The 21,047-nt window shown below is 39.8% G+C and overlaps 1 protein-coding gene across 2 annotated transcripts in view; it reads left to right on the forward strand.

The window, feature by feature from the left end:
- SLC15A1 (solute carrier family 15 member 1) overlaps window positions 1–21,047 on the forward strand; it is a 307,479-nt gene that overhangs the window by 122,930 nt on the left and 163,502 nt on the right. For both annotated transcript variants that reach the window (XM_033947427.1, XM_033947428.1), the window contains exons 9-11: window positions 8,677–8,759; window positions 13,231–13,317; window positions 14,081–14,170. In XM_033947427.1, the coding sequence (XP_033803318.1) occupies window positions 8,677–8,759; window positions 13,231–13,317; window positions 14,081–14,170 (260 nt within the window). The remainder of the gene's footprint in view (window positions 1–8,676; window positions 8,760–13,230; window positions 13,318–14,080; window positions 14,171–21,047) is intronic.

Genomic DNA, 21,047 nt, shown 5'->3' on the forward strand with positions numbered 1-21,047 from the left:
CCACAAACAAAATAACTACCGTGCTCTTAGTCTAATGTGTAAATAATGACAACTTCAACTTTAAATGTCCCTAAAATCTTAAGTTAATGTGCCACAAAACTACAAATAAAGTGCTCATAATCCAAAAGACCTAGTTGTTATACGCTTACTAGCTAACGGCATAACTGCCGTGCTACTGATTTAATATACAAATGTGGGCAAAATGGCGTCAGCACCTTCACATATACGAACAAACAAACCTCCACTCCTTAACCAACTCAATAAAACATACCATTGAATGATTTAGCTTTCAGATGAGCACAAAACAATAACATTCAGTTACTAACAGGACAACAACAGAGCTCTTAGTCAGCGCTGATCATCCAAACAAACACTCGCGATTTAATCCGCTTCACACACCTAACAAAACATACTAATTATGATTTAACATAAGCGATCAAAATTTGATAAATGCTCATTTTAAAAAATTCCTTTACTTGTTTCACAAACGTTAACAGGGCACAATGCCCAGCACCCGTACAGCATGTATTGAGTCGGATTACCTGGAATATGGCGGCCATTTTTAAATCAATTGTCAGCAAACTAACCAATCATGGAAAAACGTAACGTAATGACGTCAATACGTCTGCATCAAACGTCGGAAATCATTTGATTGTTTGAAACAACTCTACTTTTAAAGAATCGCTGTTAGTACAATAAAAACTGCAAGCTATTATATTACTGGTTTAAAAAGAAAACATTGTGTAGGTTTGTTCCCTGATAAAACATTAACATTGACTCTCTGTTAAAAAGAAGACATATTGATGTCATTACGTTACGTTTTTCATATTTGGTTAGTTTGATGACAATTGATTTAAAAACAGCCGCCATATTTAAAACTTTTTACAGCCCAAGTCAATTTTACCAAAACCAATGATGAATTTACCACCCCAGTAAGGGCATGAAAAATTCTTTAAGTAGTGCCTTGGGTATTTGAGGTCTGGTAATTCAATATAAACTTGATATGAATTTGTTCTCTGGCTTATATTACAAAGTTATAACGAGACATAAACACGCTCAAGGAATGGGCTGCGAAATGGCAAATGAGGTTCAACGTGGATAAGTGCAAGGTGATGCATGTCGGTAACAAAAATCATATGCATGAATACAGGATGTTCAATGCAGTACTCGGAGAGAGCCCCCCAGGAAAGAGACTTGGGAGTGCTTATAGACAAGTCAATGAAGCCGTCCGCGTAATGCACAGCGATGGTGAAAAGGGCAAACAGAATGCTAGGAATAATTAAGAGGGGGATCACAAACAGATCGGAGAAGGTTATTATGCCGCTGTATTGGGCCATGGTGTGCCCCCACCTGGAATACTGCGTCCAACACTGGTCGCTGTACATGAAAAAGGACATAGTACTACTCAAAAGGGTCCAGAGAAGAACAGCAAAAATGGTTAAGGGACTGGAGGAATTGCCTTACAGTGAAAGGCTAGAGAAACTGGGCCTCTTCGCCCTAGAAAAGAGGAGATTGAGAGGGGACATGATCGAAATATTCAAGATAATTAAGGGAATAGACTTAGTAGAGAAAGAGAGATTGTTTGCCCTCTCCAAGGTGGAGAGAATGAGAGGGCACTCTCTAAAGTTAAAAGGGGATAGATTCCATACAAACGTAAGGAAGTTCTTCTTCACCCAGAGAGTGGTAGAAATCTGGAACGCTCTTCCAGAGACTGTTATAGGGGAAAGCACCCTCCAGGGATTCAAGACAAGGTAAGACAAGTTCCTTCTGAATCTAAACATACATAGGTATGACTAGACTAAAATAGGGCACTGGTCTTTGACCTATGGGCTGCCGTGTGAGTGGACTGCTGGGCACGATGGACCACTGGTCTGACTCAGCAGCAGCAATTCTTATGTTCTTATTTCTTAAGTGGATTTGTATTCCTATTATTGATTGTTTTTTTAGGTCTCCTGATGCAGGTTTGTTAGTCTTATCCAGTGGTCTCAAACTCAAACCCTTTGCAGGGCCATATTTTGGATTTGTAGGTACTTGGAGGGCCTCAAAAAAATAGTTAATGTCTTATTAAAGAAATGACAATTTTGCATGCAGTAAAACTCTTTAGAGTTTATATATCTTTCCTTTTGGCTACGTCTTAATAATAATGTTGTAATTTATAGCTAAAGAGACATATGATCAAGAAACTTTTATTTTACTTTTGTGATTATTATAAACATACCGAGGGCCTCAAAATAGTATCTGGCGGGCCGCGAGTTTGAGACCACTGGTCTAATCTAATCTGCAATTTTCGTGTTGTTCTATGCCTAATGAGATTCAAGGCAGCTTACAATTCAAGGGAGTCACAATATAAGTAGGAGTACATACCAGTTATAAAGCACACAACATATTGAACATGATACATCTGAATATGATCTAGCCAGCTATTACAAGAAGTTAAGAGGAGACAGGGAAGACAGAACAGTGGATTAATTTACGATCCATTAGTGCTAGAAGGCAGATGGGGGAGAGTCAGCATTGTGAGAATAAAAGGAGGGCCTTGTGAAAAGAAGTTAAATAATATGGCATGCTCATTGTTGTTAGACAAAATGTTATTTGTCTGTGGAGTATATTTCCTTGAAGAGATGAGTTTTTAGTTTTCTCCAGAATCCCAGGTAATTGGATTCCCGTTGGAAGCCTGTCCAGTTCTTTGTGCCAATATAGATGGTGCGTTAAATATGCATTTGTATGTGACCCTTTTTGGTGATGGTAAGATAAGAAGTTTCTTGAGGTTTCTGGTTGAGGTTGCCCAAGAATTGATGAAGAGATCATAAGAACATAAGAATAGTCTTACTGGGTCAGACCAATGGTCCATCTAACCCAGTATCTTTATGGAGTCCAATCCAAATCACAAGTATCTGGCAAAAACCCAAATAGTAGCAGCATTCCATGCCACTGATCTAGGGCAAGCAGTGGCTTCCCTCATGTATATCTCAACAGCAGACTATGGAATTGTCATCCAGGAACTTCCCCAAACTTTTTTTTTAAACCAGCTACATTAACCACTCTTACCACATCCTCTGGCAATGCATTCCAGAGCTTAACTATTCTCCGATTAAAAAAATATTTCCTCCTATTGGTTTTAAAAGTATTACTCTGTAACTTCATTGAGTGTCCCCTTGTCTTTGTAAATCTTGATGCAGTAAAAAAGCGATCCACTTGTACCCGTTCTATACTACTCAGGATTTGGTAGACTTCAATCATATCTCTCCTCAGCCGTCTCTTTTCCAAGCTGAAGAGCCCTAACCTCTTTAGTCTTACCTCATATTTTTATTTATTTATTTGTTTGTTTAGCCTGTTCTCCCAAGTGAGCTCAGAACAGGTTACAAACCAGGTACTCAAGCATTTTTCCCTATCTGCCTATCTCCTTTGTAATCTTGGTCGCTCTTTGAATCTTTTTTAGTGCCGCTATATCTTTTTTGAGATAAGGAGACCAGAATTAAATGAAATACTCAAGGTGAGGTTGCACCATTGAGTGATACAGAGGCATTATAACATTCTTAGGCTTATTTACCATCCCTTTTCTAATAATTTCTAGCATTTTGTTTGCTTTCTTGGCCACCACCGCACATTGAGTGGAAGGCTTCAGCGTATTGTCCACGTTAACACCCAGATCTGTTTCTTGAGCACTGACCCCCAAGGTGGACCCCCAAGGTGGATTTGGATTATTGTTCCCAATGTGCATCACTTTGCATTTGTCTACATTAAATTTGGATACCCATTTAGACAGCCATTTGGACACCCAGTCTTCCAATTTCTTAAGGTCTTCCTGCAGTTTTTCACATCCACATGTGTTTTATTATCATCTGCAAATTTAATCGCCTCGCTCGTTCCAATTCCAGATCATTTATAAATAAGTTAAATAGCAACTGTCCCAGTACAGATCCCTGCAGCAAACCACTATTTACCCTCCTCCACTGAGGAAAAATGTCCATTTAACCCTACCCTTTGTTTTCTGTCCGATAACCAGTTCTTAATCATAAGAACATAAGAGATGCCGCTGTTGGGTCAGACCAGTGGTCCATCACGCCCAGCAGTCCGCTCACGTGGCGGCCCTTTTGGTCAAAGACCAGTGCCCTAACTGAGACTAGCCTTACTAGCGTACGACCTTGTTTAGTAAGTCGTACGTTAGTAAGGCTAGTCTCAATCCACACTTGAATATTGCCTCCTATCCCATGACACTATAATTTTCTCAGGAGCCTCTCATGAGGAACTTTGTCAAAAGCTTTCTGGAAATCTAGATACAGATGAGTAGCTCCAGAGTTCCCGTATAGGATATAAAACATTATACATAATAGCTTTAAGGTGATATGAGCACTGATGGGTAGCCAACGGAGGGTGGTGAGGTATAGTTTATAGTTTATTATATATAACCTGCCTTTAACAAGATAAATTACATCTTCACATACAGAATAAATATAACAAAATAACAAACATATAAATATCGTAAGTCATTTCTCATTATGCATAAACATTAATATCCATATTTCATCTTATAAAATAAATGATGTTTCAGCAATTTCTTAAAAGTACACAAATCTCTCTGCTGTCTGATATAAACTGGAAGTTTATTCCACTGAACAGTATCTGCACATGAAAACATACCTGATCTTACTACTTCCAGGTGCAGTTCTTTTCGTGTTGGAACCAGCAAACCATGATGTCCTGTAGAATATAGTGCATGGCAAAGCATAAGAAACATAGAGTATGATGGCAGAAAAGGGCCGTCAGCCCAACAAGTCTGCCACTCGAATAACCCACCCCCCTAAGCACTTCCTCGAAGTGAACCCACATGTTTATCCTATTTATTCTTAAAAGTCTATTAAATATTTTGGTGCAAGCTGATGCATACTCAGACTAACAACAATAATTTATATTACATTCTGTGCTCCAACCAATAAAGTGTAACATACGAGTATGAGGATACATGATCTCGTTTAGTTATTCCAAACAATGCACAAATTATAGAGTTCTGAGCAACTTGCAAGGCATGCATAGCAGAAACCGAGATACCCCAAAATACTATATTGCAGTAGTCAAGACAAGAACTTGCTTGTAATCTTTACCAGAAAGAAAGGACTGCAGATTACTTAACAATCTTAGTTTAAATAGGTCTTTTTAATCACTGCTTGTATATGTGCTTTAAACGACAGCTATGAATCCAACACAGCACCCAAGTGTTGTACTTCAGTAGCAAGAGTCATAACTGTATCTAGCACCTTTATCAGAATATGAGTGTCAGAAACCTGATCTTTTGACAAATACATTATATTTGTTTTGGAGATGTTCAACAACAATTTATTGGCATTCATCCATTCTCTAATCTCTTTCAACAGCTCATTTAGCCTTAATATTGCCTGCTGCAATGATCCATCAATTGGAAAAATAAATTGTATGTCATCTACATACAACCTGTACGATACTCCTAATTTCTGCAGTAGTCCACATAATGGGAGAAGATATAAATTAAATAAGACCGCTGACAATGCCGATCCCTGAGGGACCCCTGTTTTAACCACTCTTAATACTGAGAAGTGCCCATCAATGTAAACTTCTTGCTTTTGACCATATAAAAGAAGATAGAAACTAGTGAAGCACTACCCCACTGATTCTGCAATTCTGAAGTCTTTCCACCAAAATACTCCAGCGTATCAAAAGCTGCAATGATATCAAGAAAAACAATTAAGATAGTTTAAGTTTAAGATAGTAAGGGGGGGAGGGGGGTGGATTAATTAAAATATATTATTTTTTATGACTATATAAAGGAGGGGAATATTATTGTATTTTATAAGGTTTAATTATAAGCTGTCAAGTGTATTTGAAAATTAAATTGATATTTGTATTTATTGTACTTGATTTCAGATATGAAATGAATAAAGTTTAATTTAAAAAAAAAAGAAAAACAATTCAGGAACTCTTTCCATGATCAAACCCTCATCGTAATTCATCTAACATACACACAATTAATGTGTATGGTGAGAGATTCAAATATTTTTCAGTTTGAATATTAGCCTTATTGTGTGTTTTGAATCAGCTGTAATTTGCAAATGAGGGTATAGTTTATACCTGCATAGAGAGAGTTGCAGTAGTCTAGTTGGGACAGTACTAGCATTTGTGATAGTATGGTGAAGTGGTGTTCATGGAAGAAAGGTCTTATTAATCTTAGTTGCCTCATACTGTAGAAGGTTTTCTTCCCCATAAATTAGAGATTTGAAGCTCATTTGAAAGAGTGGAGTCCAGTATGACTCCAAGGATTTTGGAATTTTTGTCAATATTTAGCACAATTCCTGAGGGTAGTGTGATAGATGTAGGGGTCATTTGTAAGGAGCTGTGAAACCACTGGTTTTTGCAGTGTTTAGTTTGAGTTTGTTGAGGGTAGCCCATATGTGTATCTTGTCTATAACATAACATAACTTTATTTTTTGTATACCGCCATACCCAGGGAGTTCTAGGCGGTTCACATCAATTAATCAGAGTTACAAACGGTACAATATCGGTTGATCAAAGTTATGGGCGACAAAGTAGTAGATGTTATAAGGAGTAGGAGAGAGTGGGTCAAGGGGGAGAGGGTAGGATAGTACCAATGGGGGGAGGGGGGTCTATGACATTAGATATCCTCAGAAAGGTATCATTGGAGTTGCATTTGATCAGAATGAGAAAGAAAATATCATCTGCATATGAAAGTAAGCATTCTTTGTTGTTTAAGTTGATGTGGCCCAAGGAACTCAAGAATAGGTTGTAAAATATCGGTGAGAGTGGGGAACCCTGGAAAGCTCCACAGAAAGCTTGCCAGCTTCTGGAGAATACTTCTTCTTTCCAGACAAACTTCTATTATGTAGGAAGTCTTTAAACCAGTTAAATACAGTGCTCATGATGCCTATTTCACTGAGTTTGGTTAAAGAGTAGGTGGTGATTGACTGAGTCAATGGCAGCAGAGATGTTGAATTGGAGGAGAATGGCTTGTTGTCCTATACTTAAGGTCTGTATGATTTTGTTGGTTAAGGTTAACAGAAGGAGCTCAGTATTGTGAGGGAGGCAGCAGTGCTTTTCAATATAGGCTGAGATTTGTTTACACACATGCACTTCTAGGAGTTTGTTGAGTAGTGGGATGCCAGTGATGGATCAGTAGTTTGCAGGGCTAGATAGGTCAGCATTTTGGGTCTTGGGAATGGGGGTGAGGGCAATTTCATCCATTTGGAGTGGTAAATGACTGAGATTTAATAGGTTGTGTATCAGGTTGGTGATCCAGGGAATGATGTGGTCCAGGGTGTTGGCTAACAAATAGGTGGGGGCATATGTCAAGGATGCTGCTGTGGGTGGATAGGTTTTTTAAGGAGTTTGGCTTTGTCTGAAGTTGTTCTGGGCATAAATGTGTTCCAGAATTGGTCAACAGTTCAAGTGTTGGTTGTCATTAGAAGCGGTGAATGGGCTGAGGCTACAGTGTTGGCAGTTTTCTCAACCTCTGTTTGCACAGTTTTTATCTTGCTAGTCAAAACACGGTCTGTTTTTTAGATTGCACCCTATATGGTTGTGATTAAAGTACTTTTTTCAGCTTGAAGGTCTGGCCTTCTCTGCTCCATTTTGTGTTCATCAGAATTGAATATCCAGGCTCAGGTGATGACCCCGAAGTTATATGGGCTCTAGTCGATATTCAGTGTTAGCACCCAAAAAACTAAGTAGTTAAATATAAGACTGCTTTTTGGATGTGGGCACCGGCACTAAATATGGCCAGTGCCTGCAAAACTCCTGGCTCATCCCTAACTCCACTCCTGGACTGTTCCAGCACTATCCAGGTAGTGCCATAGTGGTCAAAGCTGATTTAGCTGCACTGCCTGGTTATGTGCCACTGAATATAAGTGGCTGACCTACCTGTTTAAACCATGCGGAATATTAACCCCTTAATGAACAGTCAGTCCTTTTTTCTTGGAGACCTGGAAATTTTCCTGCTGCTCCTTTAGACTCCTAGCTCATTTAAAACCAGATCAGGATCTAGTGCAATGAGGTTTCATTTGCAACAACTGGAGGACTTTTTCCTTATCATTTAGCCCATCACATCTGAGTCCAGTCACCCCTTTGATAGTCCTGGCCAGGGGGGGTCATATACCAAGAACTTTGCAATCATGGGTCCTATTCTAAAGCATGTATAGTTGGGTGTTTTGTTTTTTTTTAAATGAAGTGCTTGTTTCAGCCTGCCCTGTGCCCATGGGACTAAGGGAGCTATCCTCCCTTAATTCCCTATTTTAATTTCCCTTTCCAAATATTAAAAAGAGATTGTGGTCTCTTTCCATAATTAGCAGGAGGAACACCTATTATGGTTTGCAAAATGGCTAACAAGTTGGCATTGCTTAACTTTTATGTATAGGTTACCAAGTTTCTGCTGTTGATTTGTTCTGCATTTATAACTGTAAAATGGATGCTCCTGCTGCATATGGCCTCACATATATGTGACATGCATTTTAGAAAAGGTTCTCCATCAGCAGATCCTTTTCTAAAATAGTACTAGAACTGTACACATCCTCACTTGGAAGTATCAGTTCTGATTTCTCCATTCTATCTAAAATGGGCCTTTACGTCTTATAGCCTAAATCTGGAATAGGAAATTTAATATATATTTCTTATTACTATACTTGCATCTTACAGTTGTGTTTATCATCGGAAGTAGAATGTATAAGAAGGTGGATCCTGAAGGCAACATCATGGTGACATTTTTCAAATGCATCGTGGTAAGTAAACTTATAATACTGCACTTTATGGCTTTAAAAAATTCCTATATACTAAACAAAGTGAGTGTTTTGACATTACCTTTTTCATGTAAAGGGTCGCAATGTGAATACGAGAAAGCTCTGAGGGCCCCAAAAAGATTTTAAGCTTACACAAACCAGTGGCGTAGTAAGGGGCACCAGCAGCCCTCCTCCTCTCCTCCTTCCCATTCCTCCCCTGCCATGTGCACACCCCTTCCCTTCCCTGTACCTTTTTAACTTTGGCTTGAGCAGCCACCAACTTGCTACCCGCGTCGGCTTCGGCGCTCTCTCTGACATCACTTCTGGGACCTGCGCCTAAGAAGTGACGTTAGAGAGAGAGCGCCGATGCCGATGTGGGCAGTAAGTTGGTGGTTACTTGTGCCGAAGTTAAAAAGATATAGGGAAGGGGAGAGGCATCACTGCCCTGGGCGCCGTTCACCCTCACTACGCCACTGACCCAAACCACTAATTTTGTAAACCGTCTTGACCTAATTGTTCAGACTTCATATTAAAAATTAATATTAATACTGATTCTAATACTTCAAGGATATATTTTAAAAATTCACTTCATTTTGGATTGTCAGCAGAAGCAAATTCCATAAAAAGACACCTGAGTAACAAACGTAAGAGATACTATATCAAGTGGGCAAGATTGAAATTAACACTTATAGGATATGAAGGGCCACAATGGAGGACTTCAGGGGCCAAACATTGGAGTCCAATGACCTAAATGTTCCAGTTTCTGCTAACCTGTTCTTTAAACCATATGGAAACCCTTTTTCTTATTCAATAGCATTGCTTAAGGTTTCCTTCTGTATTCTGTTTAAGGGATGCTCTCTTGTGCACAAGGCTTTATACTGGGGTTGCCCCCAATATCTAGCCTCCCTTCTGTTTTCTTTCTCTACCCTTCATTTCCTGCATTTCCCATTTGGTCGCTGATGGGTTCTTCCAGCAGTTACTACTGCCCATTTGGACTCTATCAGAAATTGTGCTTTCTTTTTTCTAGGCCCCTATCTTTGGAATTCCCTTCCAGTTGAATTACCACTTGAATAATAATTGCCTAAATTTAAGGCTGCTTTGATACCCCATTTTTTTTTCTCTCTGCTTATGGGGACATGGTTTGAGAATAGCCTGGTGGAGCACATTAGCTCTCTTTCTACTAGATAACATAACATAAAATTTTATTTGTATACCACAATATACCACATAGTTCGATTCAGTTAACAATTCTAATAAATTGATCATCTTTCAGCACAAATTCAAAACAAGAAAAAAAAGAAAGCATAATCACCTCGGCTACATAAACTTACAATATAAATAGGTTTTCAGAGTCCATCTAAAATGCATGTATGATGTAGAAGACCATACTATCGACAGCAACTCCGGCTGCTTGAAAAGATATCTGCTTCTTAACATAACTCCTCCGCACTCTGCCTTTCAAAGAATTGTCTTTTATTGTATCCTGTACGATATAGAGTTGCTTTCCTCTTCTAATATATTTTTTTAAATTGTAAATCAACTTGTTTGGTCAAAAGAAAGGTGGTATATTAAATCTAATTAACCTTAAACATAAACATACTTTGATTGGGACATACTGTAGTTGTACTATTTACATAATAAATGAATCAGTGTATCTAGCTACACTGCAGACTGCACAACATTCCAGAATTCTGTGGAAATCTTCAGCAAACCAATCTAAAGCTACAGGGATTTCTGCAGACTTTTGTACAGAGTAACATGAGGGATTTTTGTGAGTGTGTGTATTTGATGTACAGTAGTTCACCATTTTACATTACATTACATTACATTAGTGACTTCTATTCCGCCTATACCTTGTAGTTCAAGGCGGATTACAATATTTATTTTTTTTTCTTGGTTACAAAAGAGGTGAGAAAGCTAGATAAATTCCGAAAGAACTTGAATTGGATAATAAGATGGTTGTACATTACTAGGTAATATAACTTGAAATTGGATAGTAAGATGACTTTACATTTCTAGGTAATATAACAAATAGGTTACAGTTAGGTTACAAATAAGATTACATTACATTTCAGGGATCTGTATTCTTGATTGGTGTTTTGAGGAGGAAGAGATTACCTAAGTGGAGGCTTTGGGAGGGGAATTTACCTGGGAGGAAGGGGAAGAGGGGGGGGATTAAGATATCTGGATAAATTTTTTGAAAAGCAGGGTTTTGATTTATTTTCAAAATGTTTTGAGGTCGCCCGTTGCCGTCAGCAGGTTGGAGACACTGGATAGAATGCTACACACGCTTTGCTTATTTGCTATCCCATGTGACTCTCCAATGTCTGTTTCAGGCCTTTTCTGTGGGAGGTTTATGTGACATTCTTACCCCTCAATGAATGTTGTGGACTCTCTAATATCTGGGGCTGAGAGTTTCCCAGAGGTGGATACACAAGCAATTTTACAGTATCTGTGTAGTAGTACCTGTGACTAAAACACTCAAATTTATTAAAAATCTTATCCCTAAGCACAGACTGGAGAAGGGTCCCCTGATGACTTATTATGTTAAAAATAAGTATCAGTGAGACAGAATAAAGTCATGCCAAAAAATGGAATAAGGAGACCCATCTGCAATATAGTAAAATTCTCAGTCATTAGGCTTTCCAAAAAAATGTACAAATACATAAATACAAAAGTACTGGAAGTGCTATGAAAGTGCAAAAAGTCCATAAAAGTTTCCATGGTCTCCTCTGAGATGTGTTCTTTCCTCAGACATCTCTTACACCCCTGACTTCTTTACCAAAAGGCAGGGGTTGCACTTCTCCTCTCTATTGCAAGTTCTTCTTTATCTCTCAAGACTTTTAGTGTAAATCATGTTTTATTGATGCACATTCAGTAAATACACAAAACAAAACAATGGTTCAACAAGATCGAGAATACCAAAAGTACAACAAAACAAGTTTTTCAAAGAAAGCCCCGGTTCCACCTCCACCCACTCCCAAGTGCAATCCCCCCCCCCCCCCCCGAACTCCTATCCAGTACCCCAAAGATAGCAAAAAGAGCAGAGAGACTGCTGAGCTAGCTGTGTTCTTATGCCGCTCAGCAAACAGCAAACAGCTCTCAAGACTTTTAAAGCAACCCTTCTGCTTTGGACATATACAGTATATCATCAGTTAGTTATCAATTCTTAGGATATAGGCTAGGCCTGGACTTTATGTAGTGCTGATTTCCAGTGCTTATTGTATGTTTTTCACTCCTATGACTTATAGTGCTTTTAAGATTAGGGTGGTCAGAATTCACCCAGGGATTGAGTCCTACCTTCTATTTAGGGCTCCAATACTCACCAGAACCACCATTCTCTAGCATCAGATCCTTTCCAAGCCAGAATGATAGGCGAGAAGCAGCTTCACGCATTACCTTTCTCTTCTAAGGACCAGGCTCAGATCTATCTCCCTGATGATCTATCCTCTTCCTCATTATGGTACTCTGAGGCTCACGAGAGAGCTGTGAACCAAGCTGGCAACTGTTGTGCTTACTCCTTCTTCCCTTTGCCCCTAGAGAAGGGAACCAAGGCTCTGATGATCCCCAAAGTGGGAAGCCCAACTTGTACAATTCTATGTCTCTTCCACACTGGACCCTCTGGGGGAAGAAAAGCCTTTTTTCCTTCCTCTCTTCTGGATCATATAAAGGGTGGAAGACCTTGCTCCTTCCTAAGCACTGGATTTTTATATATTCTTCCAAAAAGTACCCCCCCCCCTCCTTTACTAAGCCTTGGTAGAGGTTTCTACTGCGATCCAAAGCACTAAATACTCCAATGCTGCTAAATGCTCATAAAATTCCTATGAATGTCAGAGCAGCACTGGAGTATTTAGCGCCCAGGACACCGCGGCTTAGTGAAAGAGGACCTAAGTCTCTAATATCATTGGGCTACTTCTCCAGAATAAATCACATCTTCATTAATTTTTATTTGCACTACTTTTAAGCAGGAATCTAGAATGTTCCTCCTGCAGTTGTTTAAGTCAGCACATTTTGGAGTTGAGGTAGATGAATATACTGCGGCTAGCACACTAAAGAAAATATTTGCTTAGTACTGTTTTCTTTTGTATCAAGCAATAGAACAACTGTATAGATGCCACATCTTGTAGGGATATAATGTTAATCTATACTCTATGCACAAAGTAATACAGAGGCTCAATCTTCTGACTGACTTTCCCAGTTACTTTATAATAAAAAGTGAATGTCTGTGCAGTGTAAAATTAAGAGTTTTCTTATTTTCTTTGCAGGTTTTCTACAGTATCAACTAAATATCTATAGTCCTATAGCACAGCTATATAATGACATATGGTTGATTTCAACAAAGTAATTTACCCTTGTTTGTGAGAAAGTGAATAACAGGATGCTTGTACATACTGATAATGCTTTAATTAATTTGGCATATGTTTCTGCAAGACATGAATAATTCTTTTTTCTACTGATTTTTTTTTTTTTATAGTTTGCCATTAGAAACAGATTCAGGAATCGTAGCAAGGAGATTCCCAAAAGAGAACATTGGTTGGATTGGGGTAAAGAAAAGTATGATGTGAGTATTTCTCCTGCTTGGTGATATTAGATCATACAGTACATATATAAGTAGAGGGGGACATTTGCAAAGAGCATGGGTGGTTTGCCAGTCCCTGAGTACTTTATATCTGTTGACTTGCAAGCTCATTTTCAAAGAGGGGAAGGGAAGAGATTATAACTGCCCAACACTTTGAATACTTCCAGCCAGGAAAAATAATGCCATCATTTAGATGATGTTAAATTTTCCAGAAATAAATGTTATTTGATGTACTCAAATATAGTAATGAGATGTTTTGAATGTATTTGCATGTCATTTATATGTATTCCATTGATATGTATTATAGTAATATAAATACATATTATTGCTGTTTAACTCATGGTAAGGGGAGAAAAATATACTTTAGGGCTGTAAAACACCTTAATAATTACCTCCCTTAGTCTTCTAGTATAAAGCTATCCATAATAAATGTGCATCAGACTGATTTGCTTAGATTAGACATCTAGCCATCTGCAAACTGATCTCAAGAATATTCATTGAGGATATCCTGACATTCTGAATGGCTGTGAGATTAAAACCAGACCTGAGTTTGATGAAATGCTTCCATAGGGGAGAAGATGGATAATAATGTTATTAATTCTCCTTCACACCTACTGTAGGTTAACTGAGGCTAAGTACAGGGGAGGGATTCATCTCAAAGTCAGTTTAAAATTGTTTTGTTCTTTTGATTTTTGCTGGTTTTCTAAGTGTTTACCTATATTGACCAACTGTCTTTACATTGTAGGATCGCCTTATAGCTCAGATTAAGATGGTTCTTAGAGTTCTAGTGCTGTATATTCCTCTCCCTATGTTCTGGGCTCTCTTTGATCAGCAGGTAAGAAAAAAAACAAAACAAGGTAATGTTTAATTTGAAATATTACACATTACATTACATTACATTAGTGATTTCTATTCCGCTTGTGCCTTGCGGTTCTAAGCGGATTACAAGTTAGAAGACTGGACATTTCCAGTAGCATTGCAGTACATATAATCAAGAATGCGTTAAGTTATAATTGTTGTTCTGGACTTTTCCAGGATAAATTGTTGGTAGATAGTAGATAGTGATAGGTTGTTTAGACGAATAGAGATAATATTGTCCGGATTCTGTTGTTTAGACGAGTAGAGATAATACTGTCCGGATTCGGGTGTTGCTGGTGGTGGTGTTAGGGTAGTCATGAGAGCATTTTCTAATACTTTTGTGAGGTTATGATGATGGGAAGTGTTTTTTGAAGAGATGAGTTTTGATTTCTTTTCGGAATGCTTTAATGTCTATTGATTTGGTCAGTAGATTGGTGATGGTAGTATCGATCTTTGCTGCCTGTGTCGCTAAAAGGCTGTCATATAGTTTCTTTCGTCGTGTTCCTTTGAGAGGGGGGTGAGTGAATAGGCTCTGGGTTCTCCTTAATCTGTGTGAGAGGTTACGGTGTAGTCTGTTGTTTAGGTAGCTGGGTGCTGTTCCATGTATTACTTTGTATAGTAGACAGTAGAATTTGAACTGGGATCTTGCTTTTATTGGTAGCCAGTGTGAGTCTAAGTATGCTTTGGTGATGTGGTCATATTTGCCTAGTGAGTAGATGATTCTGAGGGCTGTGTTCTGAACTGTCTGTAATTGTTTTATCATGTAATTTGGGCATGATAGGTATAGGCTGTTACAGTAATCTGCAATACTCAGTACTAGGGATTGTACTAATATCTTGTATTGATCTTTGTTGAAGAATTTTCTTATTTTTCTTAGGTTACGTATTGTGAAGAATGCTCTTTGGATGATTTTGTGGATTTGAGACTGCATTGTGCAGTTTCTGTCTAGTAGGATTCCCAGGATCTTGAGTGTGCTTTGCATTGGGTACTTGATTGTATTTACTTCTAGTTCTGTGAGAGATGGTTTTTTTTCCCTTTCCAGTAGTAGGAATTTAGTTTTTTCCGAGTTCAGTTTTAGTTTATGACTTGACATCCATTTTTCTACCGTTTCCATTATCATTTTCAGGTGGTTTGTGGATAAGGGGTCTTGAATATTAAAGGGGAGGAGGATAGTTATATCATCTGCGTAGCTGAATGATACTGTGTTTAGGGCGTCTAGGGTTATGCCTAGGGATGCTATGAAGAGGTTAAATAATATGGGTGATAATGGTGATCCTTGTGGTACTCCACATGGGTTTGACCATGGGTCGGATATGTGCTCTTTTGATTTGACTTTGTATGTTCGTGTTTTGAGGAAGCTTTGGAACATTTGGAACCAGAACTGTGAATATCGGTTTACCTTTATGGTTCATTATTTATAACTGGAAATCATCAGATCTAACTGAATCTTTCAACAGCCTACATACATATACAAATGTTTTTAACATTTGCAAAATACCTATTTATAAAGCTATTAAGTATTTAATTTCCCAAGAAGGTACAACTTGAGAGGATAATTTTAAATTTATTAGTAAAAAAATATGTTACACTGTAGTTGTGAGAAAGGTAGAGTGTTAACAGCTAGTTTGGGGGTTGGTCAACATTTCTTTAAAAAGAAATTATTTATTTATTCAATTTTTCAAATTTTTAAACAAGCACTTCAATACTTGAATACAAATTTACACTAATAATCCAAAGAAATTAATAAATCTAACATCACTTACAACAGTAATGTAATGTAAGGAAAAGAAATAGTATACATTATTTAGTCCACAAACTTGGATCTAAGTATTAGAAGAATAATAAAAGAAAATATACATATTAATTACAAGAACAGCACAGGAGACAATAATGGAAAAACCCCCAACAGCATGGACTTTAAACTGCAGGAAGAGCCATGGGACCAATCACCACTCCCCCCCCTCCCCCGCTTCCTTGGCTGAAATAAATTCCAACAATTGCTTTGGTTCGAAAAATAAAAAGTGTTATTCTTGTAGTGAAACATAGCATTTTGCTGGAGATTTCAAAATGAAGGATGCACCCAGGGCCAAAGCTCTGAGTTTATAAAGCAGAAATTCTTGTCGCCTCTTCTGTGTCACTTGAGCAATATCTGGAAAGATCCGACTTGCCGAACCAAAGAACTTATCATTCATGTGTCTGAAGTAAAGTCTTTTATTAAACTGGGCTAGAAGTTTGTAGCGCAGAGAGCCATGCTGAATGGCCCGTGCTGCTCCCAATTCTCATAGGAACTCTATGTATGTCAGGAGCAGCGCGGGCCATTCAGCGCGGCCACCGCGCTAAAAACTGCTAGAGCAGTTTAATAAAAGAGGGCGTAAGTCTCTGTCATGCTCCAAGGCAAACGTCACCAAGAGAGTAATCCTTTCCGTGACTACTTCCAGAGAATTCTCCAAAAAATCTGTGAAATTCATTCCTCCCTTCATCATTTGACATTTTTCTCCTTATTCCCATAACCAAAAAATCAATCAGACTTACCCAACAAAATCTCACACAATATAGAAAAAAATCCAAAATTGGGCAACAACCAACAAACTGAAGCTAAACACAACTAAAACCAAAGTTCTATACTTCCACACTGCCCAGCAAACGGCACCTACAAGCATCACCCTTCGATCAGGCGAAACCCTCTCCATAGATGAGTCTTCCAAAATCCTAGGTTGCATACTGGACTCTACTCTAACCATGTAACCAGACTCCGAAAGAAATCCCTCTACACCATGAGATTATTAAGACTAATCAGACCTTACTTTCACCAATACCACTTTGCCTTAATTGTACAACTGATGATCCTACCACAACTGGACTACTGTAACTCCATCTACATGGGAATCAACACTGCTCTAATTCACAAACTGCAACTCTTCCAAAACACTGCCGTAAGACTTATCTTCAACCTGAGAAAATACGACTCAGTCACAACCTTCATCAAACAAATGCACTGGCTACCCATCCCATCACGAATAACATTCAAAATATCTTGTATTATTCACCGCATACTTTATGGAAACTCTGCGGCCCACTCATCCAACTCTTTTCAATAGCATGGTCTACTTCCCGCAGAACCCTCAACCGGATGCTACTAAATCTCCCATCCACTAAAGATCTTCACTATAAACGAGTTTTCCACTTCATGCTAACCTTCCTAGGAGTCAAAACTTGGAATGGTCTTACAGAAAAGACCAGAACTGAACCTTGCCACATCATCTTCCGAAGAAAACTGAAAACCCATCTGTTCAATACTTAATCTCCTTTTCCCTCTCTTCTCTCCCTTACCATTCCTCCTCTCTCCCCCTCTCCTTCCTCTCCCTCTTACCTATCCTCCTCCTCTCTCTCCCTCCTCTTTTTCTCCCCTCTTACCTCTCTTTACTGTCACCTTGAGCCTGTATAGGTATGAGCGATGCACAAATAGAAGATTAGATTAGATTAGTTTTCTCCCATTTCAACAGGAGTGGAACTATCCTATTTCTTCCCTGGAGATATATATTGAGCCCCGGTAATAGGCGGCAAATTATCTTGCAGAATCATTAAGATTTCTTTCAGATATTTGAGATAATACTGAAGATTTAGGAAAATTTAACAATCTTAAATTGTTTCTTCTCTGTTTATTGTCCATATAGTCAAGGTTTTTTTGGAATAAAAGATCTTTCTTTAATAATCTCCATTTCTACCTTCTTTATTTGAGTGATCTTTTCTTCGTATCTTTTTATTTCATCTCCCTGTTCTTTTAACACTCTCTCACGGAGCCCAACCTGAGAGCTGACAGAGACACAATCCGCCTGTACCTTAGTCATCGCCTTTTGGAGATTAGAATCCATGATTTCTATAGCCATCCACAGTTCCTCTAGATTCACTACTGCTGGCTTAGTCAGTTGTCCAAATTGAATGTTGTTACTCACAGAAGTTTTTCCTGCCACTGCCTGGGCTCCAGTGGGGATTTCTTCCTTCATTGCTTCTCTTCCCACTGCTCCTCCAGGGCTAAACAGCAATCCACCTTCCTGGGTAAGCTGTTCAGCCACTCTCTCTGCAGGGCTTCTTCCTGGTTGGGCAGGACTTCGCCCCTGAATCTGGCTTAGGGAAACGCGCTCATCGCTGAGGTTTGCTGAACTCGGCGTTCTTCCCAGAGTCAGGGGCGTCTCCTTCAGCTGGCGAGGGAACCCTTTGTCCAGCGTCGTCTGCACCAAGTTCTTGGAGGTCCCGGTTACCAGAGGAGTCGGCTCCCTTTCTCTTTCCCATTCCGGTCTCATTCCGCGTTTGGTCCTACAGCGCCATTCAAGGCCTGCAGGAAAGAAATATTTGAACGTCAACAGGAACAATCATTTGCTGGCAATATCACAGAACCATGTGTGCATGCCGCACCCAGCAGGTAAAGGGGAGAGGGCTTGTGTAAGAGCACTAGCAAGGAGCTCACCGCCTAGCGTCTGTTCAGAACGCCATCTTGGTTAACATTTCGAAGGTCGGATTGGTGATGGGGGTTACTTTTGGGCTGAGTCTGGAAAACTGGGTTTGAGTCCCTCTGCAGCTCCATGTGACTTTGGGAAAGTCACTTAACCCTCCATTGCCCCAGGTACAATACATTGACTGTGAGCTCACTAGGGATAGAGAAAGTGCCTGCATATAACAAATGTAAACCACTTTGGTTGTGTCATGGAAAGGTGTTATATCAAATCTATGACCCTTTACATTTACTCTAAAAGCCATGAATTAGAACATAAGAAGTTGCCTCCACTGGGTCAGACCAGAGGTCCATCGCCCCCAGCGGTCCGCTCCCACGGCGGCCCATCAGGTCTATGACCTGTTAAGTGGTTCCTGACCATTTCTATAACCTACCTCTACTTCTATCTGTACCCCTCAATCCCCTTCTCCTTTAGGAACCTATCTAAACCTTCCTTGAATCCCTGTAATGTGCTCTGGCCTATCACAACCTCCGGAAGTGCGTTCCATGTGTCAACCACCCTCTGGGTAAAAAAGAACTTCCTAGCATGTGTTCTAAACCTGTCCCCTCTCAGTTTCTCCAAGTGACCCCTTGTACTTGTGGTTCCCCACAGTCTGAAGAATCTGTCCCTGTCTACCTTCTCTATGCCCCTCAGGATTTTGAAGGTTTCTATCATGTCTCCTCTAAGTCACCGCTTTTCTAGGGAGAACAGCCTCAGCATTTTCAACCTGTCAGCGTATGAGAAGTTTTCCATACCTTTTATCAGTTTAGTCGCTCTTCTCTGGACCCCCTCATGTATTGCTATGTCCTTCTTGAGGTATGGCGACCAGTACTGGACACAGTACTCCAGATGTGGACGCACCATTGCACGATACAGCGGCATGATGACTTCCTTCGTCGTGGTTGTGATACCCTTTTTAATGATACCCAGCATTCTGTTCGCTTTCTTTGAGGCTGTCGCACACTGTGCTGATGCTTTCAGTGTTGTGTCCACCATCACCCCCAGGTCCCTTTCAAGGTTGCTCACCCCTAGCAATGATCCCCCCATTTTGTAGCTGAACATCGTGTTCTTTTTCCCTACATGCATAACCTTGCATTTCTCTATGTTAAAACTCATTTGCCACTTTTTTGCCCACTCTTCCAGTCTCGTTAGGTCTCTTTGCAGGTCTTCACAGTCTTCCGTGGTTCTAACTCTGCTGCAGAGTTTGGTGTCATCAGCAAATTTAATAACCTCACATTTCGTCCCCATCTCCAGGTCGTTAATAAATATATTGAACAGGAGCGGTCCCAGCACCAACCCCTGTGGAACTCCGCTTGTGACCCATTGCCAGTCTGAGTAATGGCCCTTTACTCCAACTCTCTGTTTCCTGCATGCCAGCCAGTGTTTGATCCATCGGTGGACATCCCCCTGCACCCCGTGGCACCACAGTTTCTTAAGCAGTCGTTCGTGTGGTACCTTGTCGAAGGCTTTTTGGAAGTCAAGGTAAATGATGTCTATGGATTCCCCTTTATCCAACTGGCTGTTTATTCCCTCAAAGAAGTACAGCAAGTTCGTGAAGCATGACCTTCCTTTGCAGAAGCCGTACTGGCTCGCCTTCAGTTGTCCATTGTTTTCTATGTGTTCGCAGATTGTGTCCTTAACCAGTGCTTCAATCATCTTCCCCGGAACTGAGGTCAAGCTCACTGGCCTGTAGTTTCCTGGGTCACCCCTTGATCCCTTCTTAAAGATGGGCGTGACGTTTGCTATTTTCCAGTCCTCTGGGATCTCCCCAGTTTTTAAGGATAGGTTACATATTTGGCGAAGTGTTTCCGCTATTTCGTTTCTCAGTTCTTTTAGTACCCTTGGGTGGATGCCGTCCGGGCCTGGTGATTTGTCGCTCTTCAGTCTGTCTATCTGTCTGAGGACATCCTCTTTGCTTACCTCTAGTTGGACCAGTTTTTCATCATGGTCTTTATTTGTGATCTCCTCGGGTTCTGGGATATTGGATGTGTCCTCTCTCGTGAAGATTGACGAGAAGAACTTGTTTAACCTGTCAGCTATCTCTTTTTCCTCCTTTATCACTCCCTTCCTGTCTCCATCGTCTAATGGTCCCACTTGCTCCCTGGCTGGTTGTTTCCCCTTCACATACCTGAAGAATGGTTTGAAGTTTCTTGCTTCCCCCGCCAGTCTCTCCTCATATTCTCTTTTTGCTTTCCTAACTACTCGGTGACAGTCTTTTTGGTGCCTTTTTTGCTCCTTCTGGTTGTCCTTTGTTTGGTCCTTTTTCCATTTTCTGAATGATGTTTTCTTGTCACTTATTGCCTTTTTCACTGCATTTGTTATCCACGCCGGGTTTATGGTTCGATTCTTTTTGCACCCTTTCCT

This window comes from Geotrypetes seraphini, chromosome 6 (assembly GCF_902459505.1).
Source record: "Geotrypetes seraphini chromosome 6, aGeoSer1.1, whole genome shotgun sequence".
Classification (NCBI taxonomy): Eukaryota; Metazoa; Chordata; class Amphibia; order Gymnophiona; family Dermophiidae; genus Geotrypetes; species Geotrypetes seraphini.